The sequence below is a fragment of the Mesoplodon bidens genome (genome assembly GCF_964165515.1).
Source record: "Mesoplodon bidens genome assembly, chromosome: 20".
Lineage (NCBI taxonomy): Eukaryota > Metazoa > Chordata > Mammalia > Artiodactyla > Ziphiidae > Mesoplodon > Mesoplodon bidens.
Genome location: NC_138181.1, coordinates 35,509,029 through 35,533,127, shown reverse-complemented (window position 1 = coordinate 35,533,127; position 24,099 = coordinate 35,509,029). Strand labels below are relative to the sequence as shown.

General features: G+C 38.2%; 1 protein-coding gene across 1 annotated transcript in view; it reads left to right on the top strand.

Annotated features, from left to right (window-relative positions):
- Positions 1-24,099, top strand: part of GPM6A (glycoprotein M6A) — a 253,193-nt gene that overhangs the window by 200,696 nt on the left and 28,398 nt on the right. The window contains exon 2 of the mRNA XM_081221199.1: positions 19,645-19,837. Within this exon, the coding sequence (XP_081077325.1) occupies positions 19,645-19,837 (193 nt within the window). The remainder of the gene's footprint in view (positions 1-19,644; positions 19,838-24,099) is intronic.

Sequence of the window (24,099 nt, the reverse complement as noted above, 5' to 3'; positions counted from 1 at the left end):
GAAAACCATAATTCAAAAAGAGACATGTACCAAAATGTTCATTGCAGCTCTATTCACAATAGCCCGGAGCTGGAAACAACCTAAGTGTCCATCATCGGATGAATGGATAAAGAAGATGTGGCACATATATACAATGGAATATTACTCAGCCATAAAAAGAAACGAAACTGAGCTATTTGTAATGAGGTGGATAGACCTAGAGTCTGTCATACAGAGTGAAGTAAGTCAGAAAGAGAAAGACAAATACCGTATGCTAACACATATATATGGAATTTTAAAAAAAATGTCATGAAGAACCTAGGGGTAAAACGGGAATAAAGACACAGACCTACTTGAGGATGGACTTGAGGATATGGGGAGGGGGAAGGGTAAGCTGTGACAAAGCGAAAGAGAGGCATGGACATATATACACTACCAAACGTAAGGTAGATAAATAGTGGGAAGCAGCCGCAGAGCACAGGGAGATCAGCTCGGTGCTTTGTGACCGCCTGGAGGGGTGGGATAGGGAGGGTGGGAGGGAGGGAGATGCAAGAGGGAAGGGATGTGGGAACAGATGTATATGTATGACTGATTCACTTTGTTATAAAGCAGAAACTAAAAAAAAAAAAAAGCAACCAGGCTAATAGCTAGTGGGAAGCAGCTGCATGGCACAGGGAGATCAGCCTGGTGCTTTGTGACCACCTAGAGGGGTGGGATAGAGAGGTGGGAGGGAGGGAGACGCAAGAGGGAGGAGATATGGGGATTTATGTATATGTATAGCTGATTCACTTTGTTATAAATCAGCAACTAACACACCATTGTTAAGCAATTATACTCCAATAAAGATGTGTAAAAAAAAAAAAAGCAACCAGGCTATTAGATGAATGTTTCATATTTTCTCTTAATTTAGGTTATAACTGATGTAAATATAATAAGTCTACCTGCTCAGATTCTGGGACTCTTTGGAAAAATGCAGTGTTCTGGCCAAACTCCTCCAGAAATATCCTTTTCGGTTGTTCTTTAGAACTATAGCACCTGCTCAATTTTTAAATGGATAGGCTTCCTGATTAGTTAGCTGCATCTATATAGTTTACAAACCAAATACATGGTTGAAATGGGAGTCATGATGATGCTGAAAAAAGAGGGAGAAAATCCCACAGACAGTGACTTTGCTTTCATTGAATGTTTGGGATCAAACATAAATAGAGCCCAAGTCCCTTGGGGACATTTGCTTCCTAGTCACGAGATGGTCAAGGTGCCTTTTGTAGCGTATTTGCCCTGGATTTTCCTCATCCAGTGCTGTTTGTGAAATACTTCAAGTCTTGTGGTTTAAGTGAAAGGAAAATAATCTTAGGCATGTGTATCATCTTTGTGTAACTAAACAGCAGGACATATAGATCTCATTTACAGCCTGATTATGAGAGTAAACCACTGGTGTTACTGTAAACTCTTCTCTCTGAATATTATCTAAAACTGTTAATAGGATTTTTTAGAAAATATGTTACTTTTACCAGTAGAGAGAAATCTTTTTTTTTTTTTTTTTTTTTTTTTTTATGGTACGCGGGCCTCTCACTGCTGTGGCCTCTCCCGCTGCGGAGCACAGGCTCCGGACGCGCAGGCCCAGCGGCCATGGCCCACGGGCCCAGCCGCTCCGCGGCATATGGGATCCTCCCAGACCGGGGCACGAACCCGCATCCCCTGCATCGGCAGGCGGACTCCCAACCACTGCGCCACCAGGGAGGCCCGAGAAATCTTTACATATGATACATTATCCATAATATAATTTTATAAGTTATTGTAGGGGGTTTGGTCACATTTGAGAGCTCAAAGGAAGTAGCACAAATTACCATATCATTGGAATACATTTGTCACTGTCACTAATTAAACAATTTTAAATGTCCTTCACTACAATTCCTTTCACTCACTTCCAAGTTCAGTCTTAACATGAACATTGTCAGATGTGTTGGATAAAAATAATCCTTTCAATTATCTAAATTTGACCATATATACCTGTCAGAACTGCAGGAAGTGTCAACAGTTTTTATCATGAATACAAAACACTGTCCTCCATGTTTTAATGCCAATGTGTTTATTTAGTAAGCAGAGTCTTTAAGGATGATCCAACTTAGACTTTCCAATGATTTGGGAAAAACATTAAGCTAATGAGTTTATACAGAAGCTTTAAGGGTAATAAAGCCAGTTCTATACCCCACACAGTCCCTCAATGGAGTTTTTTTAAATTAGATCTTGCTTATTTAAAAATAGAAAAAAACAAACACTAGGTAAGTTTAATTAACTGCTACTTATTGAAAAAAGCAGAAATATAACATTTCTGCTGCTACTGTCTTCGGGGTTCTTTTCCATCATACCTCAGCAGTGACCAGTCCTGGCCAAAGACAGAAATTACTATTTTTCTTTACATTGTGAAATATACTTCTAAGGTTTCCTCGAGTTAAGCTCCATCTTTTGATTCTATTGCTGTGACTCTAAAATTTTTTTCCAATATAATTTGAGTGGGCAACATGTTGAAATTGAAGTTTACTTATCCTTCCTGTACATAGGTAACTAAAAGAAGAAAAAAACACACCAAATAGAGGTAGAAGGTACATCCTAGGGGTTATTCCATGCTTGCTGTGTTCATGAACCAAAGTGTAGGAAATCCTGGATATGTAAAGATGCATAAATCCCAGTCCCTGATCTCAGAAGCTGATTGTCAGCTCACATGCAAAGTGCAACACAGGAATGCTATACCCAAGCTTAGAGTATATCCTAGAGATTGTAAAAACCAAATGCTTTATGTAATGTATCTGTTTTTGCAGTTTTCCATGGACATTCTTCTATTACTTTTGCAGCAATTCTTACTGTAACTTGACAGCCACTCGAAGTGACTGGCAGGAACTGGAAATGAGCTTTGTGTGTTTTCACAAAACTCTGGGGATTAGTAACACGAAATAAAAAGATTTATGTGAAGTACAGGTTTTCATACACAGGCTGAGCTCTCTTAAAGCTGTGCCCAGTGGTGAGCAGAATACAAAAACAGCTAAAAGGCAGATCCCCGTGTGACTTGTTCACAGGCTACTTTGTTGTCGTTTTATCTCTCTCTAAACCTTGATTTCTCAACCACCACTATCTAGGAGTCATATGGGATCTGATCAAAAGAAACAAGGGACATGAAATATGTGGAGTATGGGACACATTAGTCGGGAATGAAAATCACTGTAATTAAAAAACTGTGCATCTGTATTTTGTGATTACAATGCTCATTCGGATTGTAATAGAAGCAACAAAATGGCAGGCCTCTGCTTGGCTCAGATAAAATCAACATTTCCTCTACAACATTTAAAAAGGTTTACTAGAGAGTTTGAGCTAGTACTTCCCTGGCCTTTAGGGAGCCAAGCATAGGACCATAGCTCCTCTGATGAGAGAGGGAGAGGGAGAGAAAAGAAAAATATTATTCTGTTGATTAAAGAAATACATTTTAGCTTTTTAAAGTCTCTGGCACTTGAGAAGAGATAGCGCTTGCAGAAGTGGCATTTCTACTTTGCAATGCTGCCATTCTGCCTATTTCCAAATATACATTAGACAATTCAGACACCCTTAACAGTACTTCAGGACTATGGAAGAGAGTCTTCCTTCTAACAAATTATGACGGTTTGTGACTAATTGTCAAAAAACAACTGATTGTGAAACTAATTGTGGAAAAATATACTCATTTTGAAAGTTCTCCTAATGTTCATGGGAAAACATCTTAATATGATTATGAGGAGATGATTTGCTTTGTTCTCTATTCCATACAGATTTTGAAATAACATTTTGATGTAAGAAACTCTACTTTAAAATATTCTTATCATGTTGATGTTTCAGACGATGACTTTACATTTTGCCTCATACCAAATTGTTGTATACTTGTAGTAACTATGAAATAGAAAATGTTAATACCTGCCTTTCTGAAAAAACTATTTTTAAATTTAGAATAAATATGTAAATTCTAAAATACCAGATTGCATTAAAAAACCTGCCATTGTGTTTAGAGAAATACGGTTGTATCTGCAAATGCCATAGTGAATTTCTACAAACTAAATTAAAGAAATAAACTTTCCATAAGTAATTCAAACCATCTTTAAACAGAGAATTTATATTTTTTATTTTCTAATTTTTCTTTCACAACTTTAATTCATAATTTGGAATTATTACATAGTTCTTTTAGTCACTAGCTTTTAAAGTTATATTTTTATTTTCAAGAATGTCTTCAAATCACTCAATTATATATATATATATATCTCTTTTTTTATATTCAGCAATTGGGAGTATACTTTAATGTCTCTTACCCATGGAATATTACATGAGGTTTTTCTAGAGATATATATCTATTTGTAACATGTAGTTCTGATGGAAGAAATTATCTAAAGAAAGACATGGAAGCAAAGAAAAAATATGCAGGAAATGCAAATTGATATATAGATAGATATAGATATAGATATAGATATAGATATAGATATTTGACCCTTGAACAAGTTAGGGGTTAAGGACACAGATCCTCTGTTACTCAATTATATTTTAAGTGTACTCCAGTTGGATATAAAATATGTATTTGATCATTTACTTGGATTATGATAGTAGATGATGATCCCATTTTGCCTTTTTTCACTGGAGTTTCAAAGAAAACACTGATCAATACTTTTTTAAAAAAATTGTCATAGGGTTTAAACATGGAGCAATATTTTTTTTATTTTTTTGACCAATTTAATTTTTTAAATGTAAATGTTACTATTTTTTAAGATTAATTTTTAAAATTTCCTTATTCTTTTGTTATTTTTAAAGTAGCAATATAATAGTAGACTATTAGGACACTTGATCTAGAATCCAGACTGCTATATTTAATTGGTGCAATTTCACAAAACCTTATATACTGTTTAAAGTTTTAAAATAACCTAATGCCATATGGCTTCATTATGTAACGCGTAATGTTTATTTCACAACACAGAACACCTTATCACACTGAAAATTCTGGGCAATTATAGCAGCTCCTTCGAGATGTGCAGAAGACATTAAAATTTTTTTTTATAATTCATGGTTCACCATATTAGCCAAGAATGAAAAGTGCAGGCTCAATTGTGTAATTCACATAAGTATGAAGTATTTTCCGTTAAAACAGCATATCCCCAATTTTTCCTACAGGATCCATTTCATCACCAGGTCCTTCCTTCTTTCTAGTTGTCTTGACAAGTTTCTTTATCTAAAGAGACTTAAGTAAAGATTATTTTTTATTTTGTTGCTCATTTATATGTACATATATGGAAATGACAGTTAATACCAGTGCTACTCTGCTGTAGTATAAAATTCCAACAAAAGCAAAATGTTGACAGTTGGGGTGGTCTCGTCATTAGTGACCACGTGATAAGTACTGATGTAGAAAAATACATAATTAAAAAATAAATGTCTGTTAATAAATGATGAGCTTGAAGACACACTGTGCTTAAAGGAATTCTACCCTATCATCAGTGAATACACCATTTCCACTAGACTTTTTTAGTATTGAAAATAGGATCCTCTTTCATGAATGATAAAGGGGATTCTCACTAAGGAAGAGACGTGGAGACAGTACTTAACAGATATTTTCAAAATCATGTAAAATTTTCCTGAGCACAAGTAAATATCTTAAATTACTTTAAGAAAAACACTATTCTCTTTTCCTGAATTAGTTTGCTTAGGAGGCTGGTGATTTGTACCTTTATTGTCAATATCATCAGCTTCTTCTGTTTGGAATTTAATTTTGATCTGTTTAAAATGTAAGTGCTCAGAATCCTCTGTGGACTCTTTCTTTGTTGTTCTTTTTTTTTTAACATCTTTATTGGAGTATAATTGCTTTACAATGGTGTGTCAGCTTCTGCTTTATAACAAAGTGAATCAGCTATACATATACATATATCCCCATATCTCCTACCTCTTGCATCTCCCTCCCACCCTCCCTATCCCACCTCTCTAGGTGGTCACAAAACACCGAGCCGATCTCCCTGTGCTATGTGGCTGCTTCCCACTAGCTATCTGTTTTACATTTGGTAGTGTATATATGTCCATGCCACTCTCTCACTTTGTCCCAGCTTACCCTTCCCCCTCCCTGTGTCCTCAAGTCCATTCTCTAGTAGGTCTGCGTCTTTATTCCTGTCTTGCCCCTAGGTTCTTCATGGCCTTTTTTTTTTCCCTTAGATTCCATATATATGTGTTAGCATACGGTATTTCTTTTTCTCTTTCTGACTGACTTCACTCTGTATGACAGACTCTAGGTCCATCCACCTCACCACAAATAACTCAATTTCGTTTCTTTTTATGGCTGAGTAATATTCCATTGTATATATGTGCCACATCTTCTTTATCCATTCATCTGTTGATGGACACTTAGGTTGCTTCCATGTCCTGGCTATTGTAAATAGAGCTGCAGTGAACATTTTGGTACATGACTCTTTTTGAATTCTGGTTTTCTCAGGGTATATGCCCAGTAGTGGGATTGCTGGGTTGTATGGTAGTTCTATTTGTAGTTTTTTAAGGAACCTCCATACTGTTCTCCATAGAGGCTGTATCAATTTACATTCCCACCAACAGTGCAAGAGTGTTCCCTTTTCTCCACATCCTGTCCAGCATTTATTGTTTGTAGACTTTTTGATGATGGCCCTTCTGACCAGTGTGAGATGATATCTCATTGTAGTTTTGATTTGACTTTGTTGTTCTTGATCTAGAAGTATGTGTTTTTATTGTTTGGTGGAGAGTCATATTGATAATCCTCAGTATGGTGTGTTATTAAAGCAAATATATTTTACAGACAAATGTATTTAGTACAAATCCAAGCACTGTCAGGTACTTACCCATATGATACTATATGTTGAGTATCCTAATCCCAGTTTTTTCTTCTACAAAATTATGATAATACATTATAGGAAGGCTTGTTAATTATCTCCCCTGCAAACCCGCATAAATAACTCTTTACCAATTATTTCAAAAGAAAAATAAGCTTTTTTTTTAAGATATGGGACAAAAAGAAAAAGGAAAAATAATGTTGTAACCAATTTGTATTCCCCAAGTTTCTCTTCTTGGTCACAAAGTAGGAAATTTTCATGATTCTGACATTTGTCTGCAGGGTAGACATGGTGGAAGGTTTGGAGCTAATGACCTCTTTCTCACCTGTCTTAATTGGTTTTTGGGACAGATGTTCCAATTAATTCATTTATGCAACACATGTGAATTGAGCATCTACCATGTGTGATTCTGTTGTAGGAAGTAGACATACAAAATGAACAAAACCCAGAAATTTTTGACTTCACGGCTTTTTCATTTTGGCGAAGAGGTTCAATAAACAAAGTCAACAAATTAGATAAAAAGTGTGTCATATGTCAACGAATGTCCTGGACAAAAACAACGTGATCCTTAGGGTAGAAGGTTCAGTTTTAAACTGGATGACCTTGTGGCAGATTGAAGATGGCTGCAAATTCTTTACCACTCCTCCCATCCTGGCTTGGAGTCAGTTTCCCTACACTGGAGAATCTGTGCTGCCTGTAACTACGCTGAGAGTACAACCTGGCCCATTTCTGAGCTCAGCCTTTAAGAAGACTGGACATTTTTGCTTTCTCTGTCTGGGAGCTCCTGCTTTGATAGAAGCCATCCATTATGCTTCACCTTGCTGTGAGACAGCTTAAGTAGCCTCTGGGAGAGGCCACTGGAAATGAGACATTCCTAGGAAGTCCTCAGCTGTTGCAGGCGTGCTAGCTGGGGTGCTTCACGACACATGCAGGTGGAGGAACCAGCTCAATCAAAGAAGTAGATGATTCCTGACCCCATTCATCTTTTGGCTGCAAGAGCTTAAATGATCCCAAGTGAAAACTGTCCATCGGGGTCCAATAAACCCGTGCAACTATGAGAAATTGTTGTATATTTTCGTCTTAAGCTAACACATCTTTGGGATGGCTCATTAGGCAGCAATGGATAAACCCCAGAACAAACAAACGGCATTTGTTTGAACATAGGCCTGAATGTTGTGAGGACACAGCCATGCTGATATTTATGTTGACTGGCTCATTCCTTACAGGGGAAGGTGAGGGTTTTAACTGGATCTTGGAACATCATCTGAACAAGGAAGATGTGTTCTGCAAAAACCTCACAGGTGTCTGGAACTCAGACCAGTTTGGGGGCTCCACTTTTTTACCTTCCAGGGATTGCTCTGAGTGCACCTCAGAAACCTTTCTCCACCTGACTGTTCCCTCATCCTAAGGGCTTATTTATCACAGTCGGAAGAGTATGGTTCTAATCATTACTGAAACAATTAACTTTTCTGCCTTAGGGAAATGAGTTTAATTAATCAAAACATTCTTGCTAAGTCATGTTGACCAGTACAGATTGTTCTGTAATTAGTGATATTTTTTTTTAAACTCTGAGTTGTAAATAATAATATTATAAAAATATCCATAATAAAAACATTTTTAAAAGGAAAATATCATCATTCTTCTGCAAAATTCACTATACACAGGCTTTCACATACTTTTCAATACCAGCCCTCAATAATCATTTGAGAAATTACCCATATCGAATTATACCCCCTTCGTAGGGTTACTGTGGAGATGACACCCATCAGTACATTAAAAGTCTTGGTACTGTTTCTGATGCATTGGAACCGTTCAAAAAAAATTCTTATTGATGTCGTTTAGTTATAAACTGCATACTTTGTTTAATAATTTGTACAAAATTCCTAGAGTAAATCCTTCTTAATCCCTGTATTACATGTATATCTGGTTTATCAACTTGTTTTAGAGTAGGTTAGATATTTAATATGATTTTATATAATACTGCGTGGTTTCTGTATGCTGTTACAACTGTACATCAGAATCAGCTGAAGTACTTGGTAAAAACAGCAAAGTTTTCAATGGAGGGGATCCTAGGATCTCTGTTTTTGAGAAAATCCCTGGTGATTTTGGTACCCAGCCACAAACTTAGGAGGGTCTAAAGAATATCTCCAAACTCTGCATGTTCTTTCCCTTCACCAAGATGTTCCTTCTAAAATTAGGAACTGATTTGTTTAAGCATAGTATTGTAGCAGTGACTAAAACATTTAACATTAAAACCTGTTATGTGCATTTGTATTCTTGATAATCCCACTTGGTCCTGAATTATTCAAATATTTAACTCTGTATTTTGTTTAGGCCAGGACTATATTTAAATAAATGTTAATAGCATTTCAATAATATTGGGGGATTATTTGAGCTATATTCTAGGAAGCTTTAAAAGTTTAGATCATGGGGCTTCCCTGGTGGCACAGTGGTTGAGAGTCCGCCTGCCGATTGCAGGGGACATGGGTTCGTGCCCCAGTCCGGGAAGATCCCACATGCCGCGGAGCAGCTGGGCCTGTGAGCCATGGCCGCTGAGCCTGCGCGTCCGGAGCCTGTGCTCCACAGCGGGAGAGGCCACAGCAGTGAGAGGCCCGTGTACCGCAAAAAAAAAAAAAAAAAAAAAGTTTAGATGATGATGTCATTAATCAGAGGGTTAGTGTTAGAAATTCTGTTTGCTATAAACTTTACAGTATAAAAAATTCTTCACAAGCACAATTCTGAACTCTTACCTTATTGCCCATCTTTCTAGTATGCTACACTTCCCACCAAAGGCATTTTTCTACTATTCGCTGAATAACTTTGAACTCCAAGGCCACTGCCACTCTTTCTGGTTTGTTGATGAATATGGTGATTCTGGCTGTTCTGACTGAACACGCACGACATCACAACGATACTAAATATTCAGGTAGAATATTCTTGGAAAACTTTGTGAAAAGGTGCAAGAAATTTCTAATTTTATTTCCCACTAGTATGTAGGCTTGTTTGTTTCTCACTACTAGTAGGTAGAGATCATATTTTTTGTCACTCCTGTAGACCCAGGATGTAGAACTACTAGGTGCTCAAAAACATTCACTGTATATTGATATAGTGATTTGGTGCCCGTGTTGCCAGCAAGACGTGGAACAAAGGAATGAGCATGTGAGATAAACCTAGTACAGTCAAGTCTTGACTTAATGGCGGCTACACTGTTTCCATGCACGGGACTTGTTTCCTTATATAATAGGATAAGAGAAAGTGAGGTTGGCTTCATGCCACTAAGATTTCCACAGACACTTAAGGATCCTAAGGCCAAATGGCATTGTTACAAGTCTTCAGAAACAGTCCTCTGAAAAGTCATCTGCTTTCCCTTTAGTGGATAACTTCCCATTTCCCTCGTCTGACGATGGCTTTGTCTAAGACACTTGTTTCCATGACCCCACTTGCTGTAACGGGAAGAGCCACACATCCAGTCCCAGGCCTCTCTTCTTCGTGGTATCACGTGGCTGTAGGGGAAGCAGTGGGGGTGGTGGTGGTGGTGGTGGTGGTGGTGTGTGTGGGTGTGTGTGGGTGTGTGTGTGTGTGTGTGTGTGTGTGTGTGTACCAGGAAACCAGCCCATGAAGAAAAGTCCCGTCCATCTGGAGATGCGCGATCTTCAGTTCTAGAGTTCATCTACTGTTTCATAGTATTTGATGATTGACTGGCTAGTCTTCATTTTCTCTGGTTTTCTTGATGGACCTCATTCTCTTTGAAGGTCGAAATTGGACTGCATCTGATCTTCTAAGTTGCTCATCGTTTCTGTCCAATTTCCATCTCCATCTTTTTGTTCTTTGACATAGATTTCCTTTTCTTTGTCTTTTAGCCCATCCATTAAATCTTAAACTTCTGCTATCATATTATTACTTAATAAGAGCTTTTAATTTTTTTGCAGTTACCTATTTTTAGCATCCACTCTTATTTCAAGAATACAGTGTGTTTAATTATATCCTAGGGGAATATAGGAATGTGTGTGTGTGTGTGTGCGTGTGTGTGTGCTTTGCCTCTCATTTCTCTGAGCTCCCTTTGTGTTTATTTATTTTTGTTTCTTCTTTCAAGTTGGAGGTGTTCCTCAAATACCTAGTGATCTTTTGTTGTCCCTTTGTAATAAAGAGTGAACTCGCAGCAGTATGGTCAACTAAAAAACATAGAAAACTTTGCTTTTGTAAAGCAATTTAAATTGTGGAATTAATATGTGTGTATTTAAAATATACATATTTAAAATGTAGATATAACTAAAGTATATTTACTTATGTAAGTATACATTGGTACACTTGCAAGAGAGTAAGCAGAGTCCTCAGAAGCCAAAAATAAAGTAAAAGAGGAGTTCAAAGGGATAAGCAAGGTAGCTTTGAGCTAACGTCAGGCTCTGTGGTCACTTTGATGTTCTGGTCTTCTTGGCTTTACATGTGATGTCCTGGAAGCAGGGATTAGGAAACAGCCAGAGTTCCTAGACAGGGAATCAACTTGAGATATATACAATACAACATCCAGGACTCTAAAAGTCTTTTGCAGGAGGCTAAACCATGAAAACAACATGAGATGAAACAAAAAAATAAACAGAATAGCAATGGTGACAAAATTTCTGTGTAGGACAGAAAAAAGTTACCTGTCCTTTACCTTGGGTGGGTTGAGGTGGGAAAATGTTGCCTCAGAATCTGAGACAGCTCACAGGCCAGGTTTCCTGTGAGTTTGTGACCTTAATGTCTGCTACCTTTAGAGACTGAGAAACTCAAGTCTAAATTTTGACCTAAAGGAAATCATCATAAATTCCAAAAGACTGCAGCCTCGTAAACCATTTTCTCTACATAACAACCATGCAATTAAGATACAAACACAAAACACGCCAAAAAATAGAAAAAAAGCCTCATGTATTTGGAAACTAAAAAAAAAAAAAATCAAAGAAAACAAATATATAAATAAATTATGTTTCAGAAACAAATCACAACAGGCTTTAGAAAATTCTTATAACTGAACAACAATGAAAAGTTTACACATTAGAACTTGTGGAACTCACTCAAGCAAACTTAGAAGGGAACCTTATCTCTTTACATGTTTGTATTAGAAAAGAAGAAAGACTAAAGATTAATAGCTCAGCATCCATCTCAAGACATGATGAAATGTACAGCAAAATACACCCATAGAAAGTGAAAACAAAAGAGGTAATTTAAGAACAGAAATTAAAGGACTTCCTTGGTGGCACAGTGGTTAAGAATCTGCCTGCCAATGCAGGGGACACGGGTTCGAGCCCTGGTCTGGGAAGATCCCACATGCCGTGGAGCAACTAGGCCGTGCGCCACAGCTTCTGAGCCTGAGCTCTAGAGCCCATGAGCCACAACTACTGAACCCACGTGCCACAACTTCTGAAGCCCACACGCCTAGACCCCATGCTCCGCAACAAGAAAAGCCACCACAATGAGAAGCCCGCGCACCACAAGGAAGAGCAGCCCCCGTTCGCCACAACCAGAGAAAACCCGCGAGCACCAATGAAGACCCAACGCAGCCAATAAATAAGTAAAAGAGTAACTTAAAAAAAAAAAGAACAGAAATTAAGGAAGCACAAAGTAATTATGCAAAATGAGTTATTTGAAAATAATAATATTGAAAACCCATTGGCATTACTTATTACAATAGCCATTTAGGCTATTGCCTAAGTATGGACCCCTGTCCTGTGCAAACATGGTAGAATTGCACTTTTTGTTCTGTGTGATTGAGGGGAGGCATATGACTTTCTAGGCATTGGACTGCGAGCAGAAATAGCACTATCATTGCAGCCCCGGATATTTGCCAGAGTGAGACTTTCCTGATGTTTTTAATTCTGATGTGACGACTGGCAATGCTCAAAGTAACATCCCCTTCATCAGCCTGAGTTTCTGAATGGCCAGAGAACCCCACTACTAACCTTGGATGGAAATTTTATCATCTGATTGAAAAATAAAATGTGGCGTTTTAAGTCACTGATTTTTTTGGGTAGCAAACAGAGAACAAAACCCATGCTCTTCTGACTGATGCACTTTAAGAATAGAGAAAGAAAAGAGAGAAAGAGGAGGAAAGAGAGGTGGGGTCAGAGAGGATGGAAGGAAGGAAAGAAAGAAAGAAGAGAGGGAATTGAAATCATCAGGGAAAACAAAAGGAAATGTATGCAGGTGATGAATAAGTTAAAAATACTATAAAAGTTACATAAAACTTCGTAAGTTTTAAATCTTATAATAAGTTTACAAATGCCTGCAACACTGAACTTATTAGCAAACAGACTTAAGAAGAAATAGAAAATTTGGTTAGTTCTGTAACTAATTAGATCAGTAAACTTCTTCCCGTAAAGTACACAAGTGGCCTGGATGGTTTTACCCGCTGGTTCTACCAAATATTTCTTATGCAGCTAAACCTGATGGGAACAACCCCAGGGTGTAGAAAAAGGAGCTCACCTTACCAGGCTTAGTATAAACTTGATTCCAAAGCAAGAAAGCAAAAATTAGATGTCAGTCACATTCATTAACATCCCTGTCCTCACCCATTGCATTTTTCATCTCATCATCTCATCTCATGTTCTTTTGTTTCAGCTTCAATCTATTTTACCACCCCTGACTGCTTAGATTTTCCTCAAATAAGCTACACACACACCTGCCTCAGGACATTCACATGCACTTTTCCTCTGTTGGAAACCCTCTGCTCCCAGAGAGTCTCCTGCCTGGCACCTTTACCTCCTTCCCATCTTTTAAAAAATGTCATCTCAGGGGCTTCCCTTCTGGCGCAGTGGTTGAGAGTCTGCCTGCCGATGCAGGGGACATGGGTTCGTGCCCCGGTCCGGGAAGATCCCACATGCCGCAGAACGGCTGGGCCCGTGAGCCATGGCCGCTGAGACTGCGCGTCCGGAGCCTGTGCTCCGCAACGGGAGAGGCCGCAACAGTGAGAGGCCCGCGTACCACATAAAAAAATAAAATAAAATAAAAATGTCATCTCAGTTATTCCTTCCCTGAATTATTCCGATATTCCCTACCCCTCTTTCATGTTTTGCTTTTCTTTGCACTTTTCACAGTCTCACATGTATTACTTCTGCATCTTGTTTATTGTCTGTTTCCCACCTCTAGAACGAGAGCAGCCATTTTTTTAATTTTACTTAATTCCACAGTTCCAGCAATTAGTGAAGTGCCTGGCACCTGGTGAGGCCCTGATAACTATTTGTGGAAAGAATCGATACATAGAAAAGCATTGAACAAAATGTTAGCATGACAAATTCAGCAATGTATTAAAAAATACAGTATGACTCAGTTGGAATTTTCTCAGGAATACATTTAGTTGAAAATTGAAAAAAACATTGAAATGGCAGGTAAAAAGAAAAAAACATAAAATTATTTCAACAGATGGGGAAAAGCCTGTTATGGAATTCAAAATTGAAGAGACCTTCTATAACCAAGAAACCAATAGTGAACATCACACATAGTGGTAAAGGAACAGAGTGAAGTGAAGAGAAAGATCAGTAAAAAGGTATAAATAATGAACAGAAAGAGACAAAGCTCAAAATTTTCACAGATGGGATGATTATCAACACAAACTTAAACTAATTCCCAAAATCAAAATAATTCAGAGGATCAAAAAAAGAATTTTGCAAAATTTCTAGATGCAAAATCAGTATAAAAATACCAATCAGAACCCCAATAAAGTAAATTGTGGAATCAGACAAACTGTTTCTAAAATGTATATGTTAATGCAATAGAGCCATCCATGAAAAGCATGATACACATAAGAAGATGAGCAAGTTTGGGGAATTTTCTCCACCACAAACCAAGACAGATTCCAAGTCCTGGGGATAGACCAGTAGACAATAGACCAATGGAACAGAATAGAGAGCCCACAAACAGACTCAGACCTCTGTGCATACTTGATAATGACAAAGGTGATATGGTAGGTTGGAAGAGAAAGAATCAACTCATTGGTAAAGGATGTTGGGAAAAATTTATCAGTGAATACCTTGTCAGTCTCTTGTCAATCTCTCTTCCAGGATCTGCCATTATGTTGGCCTCTCTTCTCAATTCTCTGTCTCTCATGCTCTCTTTCTTGTTATTTAAGGTCTTTTTCCTTTATTTATTTTGGTGCACTTTGTGGAGTGAACAAAGCTTGTGTTTATCTCACAACGTTTAAATGAAAGCAAATTAAGCACATATCTCAATTTTTAAAAATGTAGACTATCTCAAGAGCTTTTATTTTCTTTGAAATTTTCAGACACGTTGCAGAGTGTGTTGAAAAGAAAGTCTCGTAATTTCTTTTTTTTATGTGAAAGTAAAAGCATAGTGTTAATTCACTATAAGAAAATACAAACAGGAACTGGATATGAGAAATGCTTCTTTGTGTATACAGGTATGTCTATAGCATGTAAATTCTGGGTTCAGTATTTCAACCGCCAGCTCTATTTGAGAATCAGTCATCATATCTAATATTGAAAATGTTTCCTGTGCAAAGTAATTATGTTGTTTTTAATAGAGAGTTTTCTCAAGAAAGGTATTTTCTCCAGTGCCAGCATTCCACTCACTGTGCTTTCACTGAGATTCATTTAATAGAGTGGTTTCTCATTCGAGGTGCAGTAAAAACATGGTGATGGGTGGCAGCACAGACCTCAGCCTTAGAAGATGATTGCTGGGAGCATATCCTGGACCCCGGAGCTCGGTTGCTATGGTAACTCTGCAGCTCTGCCAAGGCTGTTCCTCACTGTGGGAGGAAAGAAGCTCCCCTGCCAGCAGCTACGTGGGATCCTGGCAGCTGGAGGGAGTACTGTGAAATGGTGCGCTGCTTCCCCAGATGGGAGTTCTGAGAGCCTTCTTTAAAATCCAACGGCAACTCGGGGACCACGGAAGAGTGAGGGCAGTTAGGATCCAGCCCATTGTGGTGCAAAATGTGCCTGATGAGATGCTTGAAGTTTCTTACTTTGAGTAAAAGTTTTGCAGAGGATCAGGACTGAAATGGAAAGATTCTAGCCTGACCCGGCAGTAATGGAGCTTTAGAGGAATTTGTACTTATCCGTAGGGGTAAATATAATCCTGAGGGATTTAAGGGACAGCATTTAAATAGAAAGTAAAAGAAACGTTTCTATTTTATTTGGAGATCTTGGGGCTTCCCTGGTGGTGCAGTGGTTAAGAATCCGCCTGCCAATGCAGGGGACATGGGTTCGAGCCCTGGTCTGGGAAGATCCCACATGCCGCGGAGCAGCTAAGCCTGTGTGCCACAACTACTGAGCCTGCACTCTAGAGCCCGTGAGCCACAACTACTGAGCCCTCGAGCCACAACTACTGAAGCCCACGCGCCTAGAGCCCGTGCTCCACAACAAGAGAAGCCACCGCAATGAGAAGCCCACGCACCGGAACAAAGAGCATCCCCCGCTCGCCGCAACTATAGAAAGCCCACGCGCAGCAACGAAGACCCAACACAGCCAAAAATAAATAAAATAAATAAATTTATTTTTATAAAAAAGGTCATCATAATTTGGAGATCTTAAACTCATTTAGAAATGCCTATTAACTCAGGCTTGTCAATTTGGGTTTTCTCAGTATTGAAATTTATCTCATGTTTTTCTAAATCTAAAAAGTGGTATTCAGTTAAAGCTATACTTAATGCTATAGAATACAACACGAATATATAGTGTCCCCTCCCCCCGCGCATATATAGTCTAAGTAACTAAGCTTGCTTGCGTGGAGGCTAGTATTGGTCCAGCTAAACCACAGTAGAGAAAACATGGAATAAGCAGCAAGTGACTCTGAATTGGTAACAAAATTAGTCAGAAGTCCTCGATGGCAGTTTGATGACCATCAGTGGGCTTACCACTTCATTTGCTCCTGAGCCATTCTCATTCTGATTTTATCTTTAGTCTGTTAAAAGCTTTAAGTGTAGGATCAGCAAAGGTAATTCCTATCTACGAATCTGGTGTTTGAACTCTTCCCTTGTATGTTTGACTCCTACTCTTAAGGGTTTTGTTGGATACTTTCATCTGGTTTTGACACCTCAGCGTCTGCAGTAGAAAATCCTCACTCTTCGATTCTTGAAAAATAGGGAGGAAATCACAAAGGACTGGGATTTGGGATCATGGGGCTGTTTGGGGCACTTGCCAAAGTTAGGAGTAACTCTTCTTTGGGTTGCTACCAATTTTAGTTTTTCTCTTTATTTTTAAATGATCAGTAAGATGGAAATTTTACAACATGGAGAGACAGAGACTAGTTCAAAGATTTTTCTGCTACCCTGTTAATCTCCACTCGAAACTGTGTTCAGTGACATTCAGATACTACACACACTGGTCTCTCCCATCTGCCAGGGAGATTTCTTCCTATCACGTGAAGTGTCAAGCTGTTCTAACCTTTTCTACTTCCCCACATTGTGTGTGTGTTGAGTGTGTTATGTGTGTCGGGGGCAGAAAGTTCAGGAAATGATTCTTCCTATGCAAGCAAGAGCTATGGAAGTGGGGAGGTGTTCAGACTTCTTTTTAACCTCTCCTGGGACAGACGAGATGATCCATGATTGTCTTAAGAAAGTCAGTTCAATATTAAAATAGCAGACTAGCCCACCGTCTGAATGTAAAGTTACTTCACACAGGAACTTTGCAGTCACTGCGTGTTTCAGATATTGCTATAAACATATATGCATTATCGATAAAACACACTAGAGACTGTCATACAGAGTGAAGTAAGTCAGAAAGAGAAAAACAAATATCATATATTAACGCTTATATGTGGAATCTAGAAAAATGGTACAGACGAACCGGTTTGCAAGGCAGAAATGGAGACACAGATGTAGAGAACAAAAGTATGGACACAGAGGGGGGAAAGTGGTTGGGGGGGGCGTTGGTGGTGGGATGAACTGGGCGATTGGGATTGACATGTAGACACTAATATGTATAAAATAGATAACTAATAAGAACCTGCAAAAAATAAATAAATAATAGCCATATTTTTTTCAGGGAAACACACACACACAGATCTTTACATGACTTAATTAAGTACCATACCTAACAATCCATTTTCCAGTATCATTTGTTATTTGTTTCTGAAGAAAGAAAAAGTCAATTACATGGAGAGAGAGCTTGAGAAGTTTCAGCATTATAAAAGAAAATTTGATCAAAAATTTGCAAAAGGAGAGAAGTAGGAGGAAATCTTTGGAATAGGATATGTGTGGGGAAGCAGTGAAGGACAGAGGTAAAACAGATCACACAGGCGTTCCTCTTAGTTGTCAGCCCTCTAATCTAAACTTGCCTTTCTCACCAGTGTCTGGCAAATAGTATCTCATCAGTATTTCTTCTTTTCTTCTTTTTTTTTTTTTTTGCGGTACGCGGGCCTCTCCCTATTGTGGCCTCTCCCGTTGCGGAGCACAGGCTCCGGATGTGCAGGCTCAGTGGCCATGGCTCACGGGCCCAGCCGCTCCATGGCATGTGGGATCTTCCCGGACCGGGGCATGAACCCGTGTCCCCTGCATCGGCAGGCGGACTCTCAACCACTGCGCCACCACGGAAGACCTCATCAGTATTTCTTATTGCAAAACATATATACTCAGACATTTCTAGTTAATCCCTTAGAAGAAGATACCTAACAGCTGACTGACTAGAAAATTCTCATCCTTATTTTGAATATTAACAATCAAGGTTATCTGATGTTTCAGACTAGTTTAAAGCCATCTTTTGAAAATGAAGGACTAAAATGATGAAACTTCAAAAAGCAAAAGTAATTACTGTGGTCAATTTTTGGAAACCATATTACAACACAGTAATACTTAATATTAATAATAGTTAAAATTACATCCAATGATGGTAGATGTAACATTTACTGAGTAGTGACTCTGAGTCATGCACTATTTTTTTTTATTAATTTTTATTGGAGTCAAGTTGATTTACAATGTTGTGTTAGTTTTGGGTGTACAACAAAATGAGTCAGTTATACATATACATATATCCAGTCTTTTTTAGATTCTATTCCCATATAGGTCACTACAGAGTATTGAGTAGAGTTCCCTGTGCTATACAGCAGGTTCTTATTCGTTATCTATTTTATATATAGTAAAGTGTATATGTCAGTCCCAGTCTCCCAGTTTATCCCTCCCACCACCCTTTCCCCCTTGGTAACCATAAGTTTGTTTTCTACATCTGTGACTCTATTTCTTTGTAAATAGGTTCATTTGTACCATTTTTTAAGATTCCACAAATAAGCAATATCATATGATATTTGTCTTTCTCTGTCTGACTTCCTTCTCTCAGTATGACGATGTCTAGGTCCATCCACATCACTGCAAATGACATTATTTTTTACGGCTGAGTAATATTCCACTGTATATATGTACCACATCTTCTTTATCCAGTCATGCACTGTTTTCTGTATTAACTCATTTAATGCTCACAAGAACATTTGAGGGAAAGCTTTACTGTCACCTTTTTACAAATGATGAATTCAGAAGAGTAAACTTGCCCCAAAACACACAGTGGTGGAGTCAAGAGTCTAACCCTTTCCAGGTCTCTCTTTTCTACTCTGACAGTATCTTACTGAGTTGGGAAGGAAGGACTTCTCTGGCTTGGGGGTAGAAGAGGAATCCCTCAGCAGAAGCAATCATTCTCCTGTCTGTGGAGCATGGGGTTATCATTAAGAAACTTGATTTTTATACCTTCCAGGACACTCTAGGACTTGATTTACATGGTTGACCTGATGTCATCTATAAATGCAAATATGTTTTCCATAATGCTTAAGCTTGGAAAAAAGTTCAATTAGATTAATAAAAATATGAATTTCTAACTTTTTTTCTGTTGGACTTTTGCAGGGTGCTTTGAGTGCTGTATTAAATGCCTGGGAGGCATTCCTTATGCCTCTCTGATTGCCACCATCCTGCTCTACGCTGGAGTTGCCCTATTCTGCGGCTGTGGTCATGAAGCTCTTTCTGGAACTGTTAACATCCTGCAAACCTACTTTGAGATGGCCAGAACTGCGGGAGATACGCTGGACGTCTTTACCATGTAGGTCATTCTGGTATCGCTTGTTATTTTGAGAATGTATGTGCACATTGCTGTGTGTTGAATAAATAGAGATCTAGAGTTAAGTGAGGCAGTGTTATATAGAAGAAAAAGTACTCTTAGGGTATATATGTGAGTCAAAAGGACACTGACCCTTACCATGAAAACAGGAAGGTACACAGCAGAAGAGCAGAGGCCAACTTAATCTGGACTTAATTTGTGTTTTAATTTGCCTGTAAAGTTTTATCCAACATTCACTTACCATTAAGTGGAATACTCGCATTTCTCTCGCTCTTCTAATTTGAGCAGAGGCTGTTCTAGCAGAATAGAACAGAATATAGAATCAGAGCCAGGTATAAGTGTATACTCTGCTGCTGATTCTAGGAAAATCACCCAAACTCTGTGGCTACTCCCAACTTTTAGAAAATTTTAACTCAACCATGGGTGTGATATCATCATTATTTCCTGCCTCCTAGAAATGATGTGACTACCTAAGTGAACATTTTGAAAGGGTCTTATTGACTTCTGTAAAATGATAAACATAAGAAATATTGAGCACCTTTTTACAAGCACCAGTTATGCTTAAAATGTACATTTTACCCATAAATGTAAACTCCTGGGATCACTAAACTATGGTGATGTTAATATTTTTTAAAAAACATAACTCAAACATAGTCTGGAAGTAGAAGAGAGTTTAGTGTTCAAGTTTCAGTCCCTGTTTCCAGAGAGCAAAATTTTAAGATTGAATTACAGAGGAATTTTTTTTCCAAATAAATTCCCAATTTGGGTCATTTATTCAGTGATTTCTTGCCCACAAAAAGAAAATAAATTATTTACTCACTTTATTTTATAATCTCAGCTGATAGTAAACTTTCTATTGTATTGTGTATTGCCCGTACAACTTCTTAAATCTATTCATGCTTCTGGATACTATGTGATTATAATGTTTTTCATGTTGCTTTATTTTGTTATTCTCAATAAATTCAACACTTCTTAATTTATACATACTTCTTTCTGGCATAAGATGCTTCTAGAGTTACAAACCGGAGTGGTTGTATGGCTGGTTAGGATGACGGTGCTTTTTGCTCTTACCACTTCCATGAAAAGGGTTAATCACACTTCTTATTCACCCGGAGCAATTCCTTCTGACAGGGTAAACTATAAGCTAAGACCCTAATCTAAGACAACCCTTGGTCACCCTGGACACCATTCTAGATGGAAGATAGCTTTTCTCCAACTCCAGTATCAGAAGATACATCATATTTCTAAATTTTTTAAATAATCCATCAGCTGCAGTCAGATTGTCTTGAACACAGTATTGCTCATAAACTGTATTTGTTATTTTATTCATTAATGTTGCTGAGTTCCATGAAAAATGAAAATGAGAAGTGAAAAGAGATGCACGTTTCTATCAAGTAATAGAGCAAGAATTCCCTCCTTGGGGGCTGGAGGGCACGTCCCCATGGACATAGAGATAGCAAAATTTTTAGGGGAAAGAAAGTTGAAAAATTTATGTTTATCTAAAGTATGTTGGCACTTAAAATTTGAGCGATATTGATTGTAAAATAAGAAATATAACAAACCAAGTGTATCACACACACACACAGTGATTAAGAGGAGGTGGGCGTTGATTAGTCACTCAGATAAGAAGTTAAATTATTTAAACATAGTCCCTAACTTGGAAGCATCAGTTTATTTCATCAATGTCACTGATAAATGGAAATGAAGAATTAATAGCAAATTTGAAAAATCATGAAAAAAAAAGAGATGAAGGAATTATATCACTTATATTTCCCAATGTAACTTTATTTTACAAATCAGTTCCAAATATTTAGCGTTATTCATTAAATGAAATTTTTTTAAACCCATAGTAGCCAGTTTACCAATTTGCATTGAATCAGGTAGGTAGCATGAATTGATCCTTGAAGGTTTATGAATGATAGTCATCATTTGGAATGTAATTAAACTGTCTGAAAATGCTTTGGATTATTGCAGGTTAGTTTGCAAAGAGCCTGAAGACAATGATTGCATGGATATATTTTAATGTGATAATACTGGCATTTTCTTTTCAGTTTTATCTCAGCCTACACTGGACAAAATATGTTTTCACTGTGCATTATTTTAAGCTACCACAGATGTCCTTAAGATCTACAGATTCTCTATATTTAGGCTACATCCAAATTGCTACCTTTAGTTATAGAAGTTTATAAGAAATCATACGCCTAATAACTGGCCTGGGATGATTGTATAAATCGATCAGAAACCAATTGTCAGGATGTTTATTTAACATTAAGACAACCAGCCTTAATAGATCACAGACCTCGACTACAGCTCTGAAGGGTAGTACATGTGGGAGTTCAGCAGAGAAATCAGAGATCATATACTTAATTTGGAACTTTTACCTTTGGTCTCTTATATTGGGAGTTAAATGTGAAATCAGTAATGCATCTTTGGCCTGGGAAGCATACCATTTTCACTGGAATGAAAGCAAGTGCTCAAATTATCTCTCTTTTCATATTTCAAATAACTAAAATTCCTTATCCTAGACCCCGTGGAGCTACCAAATGAATTAAGACTCCCTGTCGGCAAACGGTTCGTGAAAACACAGAGGGAAGGTGTGTACAGATAACTACCGGGTCTGATGAGTACCAAGCGGTACCTTCCAGTCACGTAGCAGTTGAGAGGAACGTAGCGTTTGCTCTATGGGGGCTGCCTTACAGGGCTGTTAGCGGACTCCATACGGTGAGGGGCAAAGGGGAAGTAAAATCAGGACTTGGGACACAGAAGTGAGTGAGAGACGCGATTGCAGGCAATACAGCTTCCTTGAAAATAAGCTAAGTTTGGAGAAGAATGTGTAAGAGAATGATTCTGAAGAAAAGACTTGTTGGCCAACTTTAGTAATTTACAGGGTCTGTGTCTTGCCTCCGTAGTTCTCAGGCTTGATTCAGCCAAATTAAGCACTCCTACCTCATATACTTATAAAGGAAAAGAAACCTGTTCTCTGGGTTTGTGAACGAAGAGATAAAACGAATTGCCTAAGCCCCCGTCTTCCACCCAAGGTCCTCAGGACTCCCTTCTTTGTCTCAGCTTCTCTCTCTGTCTCTCCACTGCATCTCTCCTCATAAATATATACACACACCTGTCTCCACGTGGTCAATGTCCACGTCTACAGGAGGACATAGGAAGGGCAAACACACTGGAATATGCCTGCTCCATTTCATTCATCATCTTTCCAGCATGTAAAACTTACTTCTCATAAATACGTTTGCAAATAATCTCTGTTCTCCTGTGATCTATATTTTAGACATAGAATTCTAATACCAAGAGCCCTGCCCCAGAGCAGGTGAACTGAAGTGTAGCATCTTCAGCTGATGTCACCCACTAAAGCATTTTGTCGTATTCCATTTGAGATATAGGGATCTCCAAAGAGAGAGAAAAGAGTGAATTTCGCAAATATTTTGTGACCTGCTGGTGTGTTTTTAAGTATCACTCAGTCCCTCTTCATCTCCTTGGTTTCCCAGTGCTTTTTATCCCCTAATCTGTTAGTGTAGTCCCTCAAGTCCGTGGTCATTGTTGGCTCCAAATTGTGGTGACAGTGAGTGTGTAACTTAACCTGCTGCGCCCATTAGGGGATATTCCTACACTCAACTACACCTCTGTTAGCTTGGTATAGCCATGGGCCCCCTAACTCTGCACACGGCTCAATGCTCTGCTGCTTTGTGCAATGTGATGAGGAGATCTGCTTTCTGATTTGTGGTTCACTTTCTCCTCTGAGACCCCCTTGCCAGGGTGACATTATTGTGTCCCTAGATTTCGCTTGATGAGTGACCAAGGTATAGGATAGGTATTTTACTTCCACAAAGCAGATTCATATGGAACAATGAAATACGGAAACTGTTCAGAAAATTAGATATCAAACAATCCAAACCATGAATTTTTCTAAGTGACTTGGCTTCTTGAATAACTCTCCTGAGGACAGAGCAAGGGACAGCCTTATTCACACACCAAAAAAACCTATAATTTATGAGACAGGGATTGGATTTTGGTTTCGACAAAATATAGTGAGAATCCAGGATCTGGGGAGGCTTGATTTTCAGCGTAAATTTATTTTGTTTTCAAAGTTTTATGACTGTGATCCGAGGTCAATGCATCTAAAACTGAGTTTACTAGATAGTGAATTCTTTGATAGTTAATGCACACATAAAAACTCTTCCCTGTTTGCCTGAAACAAAAGCAGGCAGTAAGCTCAGTTAAAATATCATAGA